Source organism: Magnolia sinica, chromosome 3 (genome assembly GCF_029962835.1).
Source record: "Magnolia sinica isolate HGM2019 chromosome 3, MsV1, whole genome shotgun sequence".
Classification (NCBI taxonomy): domain Eukaryota; kingdom Viridiplantae; phylum Streptophyta; class Magnoliopsida; order Magnoliales; family Magnoliaceae; genus Magnolia; species Magnolia sinica.
Genome location: NC_080575.1, coordinates 125,191,063 through 125,193,631, shown reverse-complemented (window position 1 = coordinate 125,193,631; position 2,569 = coordinate 125,191,063). Strand labels below are relative to the sequence as shown.

Below are 2,569 nucleotides of genomic sequence, written 5' to 3'. Positions count from 1 at the left end.
CATGCGGCAGTTGGACGATGGATCTAGACCGTCCAGTATGTAGACTCCACTGTGGATGGAAATATGCTGATTGTAAGATCCAGGCCATCGAAGTGGTGGTTTCACAATTGATTGTAGAAAATACAGACGATCAACAGTTGATATTGATCAAGTAAAACCAAAGAAATACGATGGCTCAGATCCTCTGACCAATAACATCTTATAACACTGACGGACATCCACTGTAGGGTCCACCTGGTAGACAATCTTGATTTGCTCGCCTTCCTTCCATATTTTCCAGATGGATGGGCGGCTCTATCATAACACGATAAAGCTGCCTCTATCATAATAACGACCACATAGGTGGGCCATGGACGAGCTTACAGGCCTACGGTTTGAGCACGTGCGGCATTTGAAAAAAAGGATAGTATGGTAGACTGACATCTACCAAAGAGATAAGACTCGGTGGACTTCCATTAGCAATGGGATGGAAAATGGAACCACCCATGTCGTATCAGATGTGAGGTCCAGCACCCTACTGGTCTAATGGGTCGTTAAATCTGGTCAGTTGAAAGTGATGGTCCACATTCGACAACCGTCCCGTCAAGATCCAATAGTTGTTGAATTGGCTTACTATAACACCCAAATTTCTAACATCGAAGAGGAATTTCATTATAAAATTAGTATATTGCTTATAAAAATTGAAAAAAAAAATACGTGGACAGCATTTTCAATTTTCATTACTTCTACTCCTTTTTCTTATATATAAAAACCAAAAAAAGAAGTTAAAATTAAAATTATTGGATTACATTTTCCTTTTAGCTCACCTAATTTTCAATCATCTCTCATTCATCGGGACCGGCTTTTCGGTCCGTCGAGCTGATATTATCACATCGTCCCAAAACAATCCATTGAAATTTGATTTGGGTCACACCAAATCGAGTTATCGCCTAACATGAAACTGAATCTATCAAGAATTGCATTGTCGACAGGTGAGCTCTGATTGACGCTGTGAACATCCATTAGAATTTTCAGCAGCTGATCTCTCTGCCGTTGTGATTCGAGAACTTGCGCTGCCATAGATTGCAATTGCATCTCGAGATCTTTGACGTGCTTCTGTAGGTAGAAAACGGTGCCGGCGCTTCCATAAATTGGGTCTCTTAGCCTCGCTTTCGCCTCATAGACCATACTCTTCACAGCATCTTCCCTTCTGCTCTCTTCCACCATCTAAAACCACACCAAAATCATCGCTTCCTTCAAATTGAGTTATACTACTTTAAATTCAACAAACACCCAACACTTAAATTACAAAATCCTCCATAACCCAAAAAAGATCAACAAAATAAGGGGTTTTTTTAGTCCCTGGAATCTTGAAAGGTGGAGATGAGGTATTCTTTGGGAATGAGATTCTGTCTATTGTGTTTGGGTATGTTTTTGGGCAAGTGATGAATTTGAGGTACTATTGTAGAAGGGAATCAATTCATCATGACTTTGCTCCGAAGCTTTTTATGACAGAATTATAAAATAGCTCTTCAGCTGAAATTAATTCCCCAAAGAGTCCATTTCGATTAGCTTCCCAACAAGAAAAGGCTAGAGATCGCCATTACTAATGAATTCCGCTTCCATATGGGCTACTTTCCAGGTAGCTATTATGCATGGCCCACCATCTCATGGCTGCACCGTTGAGATAGTGGGCCATGTTCCAACTTACAGAGGAAAAGAAGACGTAATTCAGAGTATTGGGTTTATCAATCTTTCTTTTCTAGTTTTTGAGGAAATTGGTAACTGAGAAACAAGGTGGAATAAAGTTGGAACCTGAAGCATCTTAATCACATTGCTTGCTCCAAAGACCTTGTGTACGCGGGCGAAGTTGTCCGATTCCTCGATCGGGAAGTATGGTGCCAAGATGCAATCAGTGGCGCATCTCCGACGAAGCATCCGGCAAGCTGCACAGGGCTGGGTGCTCCTAGTACGTACCTGCACTGGCGAATCCATTAGCAAAATCTTGAGATTTGGGTGCGCTTGGAACATCTATATATATATGTGCACATGCACATCTGCCATGTGATATGTGAGTGAGTATAAGAAGCGAAAGAAGAGATGAAATTACGGGTTTCTGATGTGGACATAGACTGTCGATCGTCTTTTCTCAGGTACATATTTCAAAGAAGTTGGGGGCGGCCACTCAACGACAGATTCGAGCAGTGATAAATGGACCATTTGGTATTTACGTTACAAATCGGGTGGCCCACGTTGTAGATTTTCCTTACCTCAGTCATTTTTTTTAGAAATGATGCATTTATGCATCCATCCATTCATTTTTTTTAGTTACATCGTATTAGGGCTGGCAATTATGTCTGGACCTGCAGTTCATGGGTCAATTCCTCTCTCTCTCTCTCTCACGCGTTAACAAAACTGGTTAGGTTTGGGTCTCTCCTTCTTGGTTTATCAACTGGGATTTGGTTAAAATACAGGGCATTCTGGTTTGGTTGGTTTTTCTTGATACTGTTATATGTATTAAATAATATATGTTGCTTATTCCAGAAACATTGGAAGCGGATTGCATCCTGCTCCTGCTGGACAGAACTGG

General features: G+C 41.2%; 1 protein-coding gene across 1 annotated transcript; it reads right to left on the bottom strand.

The window, feature by feature from the left end:
* Window positions 1-646: 646 nt before the first annotated feature.
* Window positions 647-2,086, bottom strand: LOC131238755 (LOB domain-containing protein 1-like). Its single transcript, XM_058236363.1, has 2 exons — window positions 1,795-2,086; window positions 647-1,206 (listed from the first exon to the last, which is right to left on the bottom strand). The coding sequence occupies exons 1-2, from the start codon at window positions 2,008-2,010 to the stop codon at window positions 868-870; spliced, it is 555 nt and encodes a 184-aa protein (XP_058092346.1). The 5' UTR covers window positions 2,011-2,086; the 3' UTR covers window positions 647-867.
* Between the last annotated feature and the right edge of the window lie 483 nt (window positions 2,087-2,569).

Bases quoted from the DNA above. Each gene is read 5' to 3' on its own strand.
- LOC131238755 (XM_058236363.1), bottom strand. From the start codon at position 2,010: ATGTTCCAAGCGCACCCAAATCTCAAGATTTTGCTAATGGATTCGCCA. The intron at 1,207-1,794 runs GTTCCAACTTTA...GTGTGGTTTTAG, and splicing joins ATGTGATTAAGATGCTTCAG to ATGGTGGAAGAGAGCAGAAG.